We start from the raw sequence: 1,728 nt of genomic DNA on the forward strand, positions 1-1,728 counted from the left end.
AGTCAAGCGGAAAGGAATGATGAAAGAACTATCCAGAGAAGAATTTGCTCGGTAAGTAAAGTGTATATGTAAGCAATAATTCCATTACTTTTATATAAGCAATGTTTGCAAATTCGACATAATAAAATATCAATTAATATTTATTAATATGNTATGACTTCTTACTGTACACAGGCTCCGAAACATTCGATAATGTGGTATTCTCTGAGGTTGAAGACACCTTCGGAATTTGTGCAACCCGCAAGACAGCTTTGTCTACTTTGACCACAACTTGTTAGTCACACATCTCTCATCTCATACGACAGAGAGTGGCCACATTACAAAATGACAATAAAAAGACGTCGAAAAACGCGGACCGGCAGACCAGAATTTGCATATTTAGTAGAAAAGCCAAGTTAATGGTCTACTCTAAAAGCTCTAATCACAATAAAGTTTATATCTCCAGAAAATGAAGATTTATTATTTAATCAATTAATTTCATGCGTTAGAAAACCTAACGAATCAGTTGAAAATTTTTACGACAAAATTCAGGTAATTTTAACTAAATTAGCAGGTGTTTTTGAAGGTGACCCAATCTAGAACGCATTAATGAGTCACTATAAGAAAGAAGCACTTAATAATTTCAAANATTCTTGTACTATATTATGTTATGTAAAGTATTATTGTACATAATGAAACATTAATTTATTGTTCAGAATGAGTGCAGCAGAACAAGAGGCCTACTTGAAGGTCATTTTGAGTGATGAAGATACAGATTCAAGTGGAGTGTCTGATGGCGAGGACGAGGACTGCGTTCCAGAGCCAATCTCAACTGCTCCAATTTCAGATAACGACTCTAAAAATGAAGAATCACAAAATTATGAAAATATAGAGGATAATATCGACGAGCAAGCATAAGAACAGGAAGCGATTGAGTTTCACAATAGTGAGAGTGAGGAAGACGATGAAGCAGAAACTGCAGAGCCAGAAGGTAGTGAACATTTTTTTGCTTATTATGATAGAGAAGTCATTTTTTTATTTGAATATTAAATTTATTTTATATTGATTGCTTATTGTAGAATTAGTAACCAGCAGTTTTATTGCAAAGGATAAAACTGTGTGGGGGGAAACGCCACCACATAATCATCAGACTGCAGCTCGTAATGTTTTACGTCAGCGAAGTGGACCTCATCGCAGCATGGAAACCTTATCCATAAGCGAAACGTTCAAGAAAATCTTCACAGACAATATGGTGGACATTATCGTCCGACACACAAATAAGAAAGCTTCATCCATCTATCAGAGTTACAATGAAAATCATCCAGATTCGCAGTGAGAATGGAAGCCTGTGACGATCCCAGAAATTTATTCATTCTTCGCTGTTTTGATTTGTGCTGGGGCAAATAATTCCAACATCGACCATTGTTCTGATATGTGGCATTCCAATTCATATCCACTGTATCGCGCGACAATGGGAATTAACAGATTCCACAACATCATGCGTTTTTTAAGATTTGACGACGCTAATACTCGCACTCAACGCAAGAAAGAGGATAAAGCAGCTCCGATTCGGGATTTGTGGATAATGCTGAATGCAAATTTATCGCAAATGTACAAGCCTATGGAAAATTTGACTATTGATGAACAATTATATCTATCTCGAGGTCGTATAGGATTTACTCAGTATTTATCTTCGAAGCCAGCTAAGTATAGTATAAAAATCTGGTGGATTTGTAATGCTGTAAACGC

The 1,728-nt window shown here is 35.9% G+C and overlaps 1 protein-coding gene across 1 annotated transcript; it reads left to right on the top strand.

Annotated features, from left to right (window-relative positions):
* Positions 1–662: 662 nt before the first annotated feature.
* LOC112905178 lies at positions 663–1,146 on the top strand. Its single transcript, XM_025977081.1, has one exon. The coding sequence runs from the start codon at positions 697–699 to the stop codon at positions 895–897; it is 201 nt and encodes a 66-aa protein (XP_025832866.1). The 5' UTR covers positions 663–696; the 3' UTR covers positions 898–1,146.
* Positions 1,147–1,728: the final 582 nt, after the last annotated feature.

The sequence above is a fragment of the Agrilus planipennis genome, unplaced genomic scaffold (assembly GCF_000699045.2).
Source record: "Agrilus planipennis isolate EAB-ADULT unplaced genomic scaffold, Apla_2.0 scaffold267, whole genome shotgun sequence".
NCBI classification, from domain to species: domain Eukaryota; kingdom Metazoa; phylum Arthropoda; class Insecta; order Coleoptera; family Buprestidae; genus Agrilus; species Agrilus planipennis.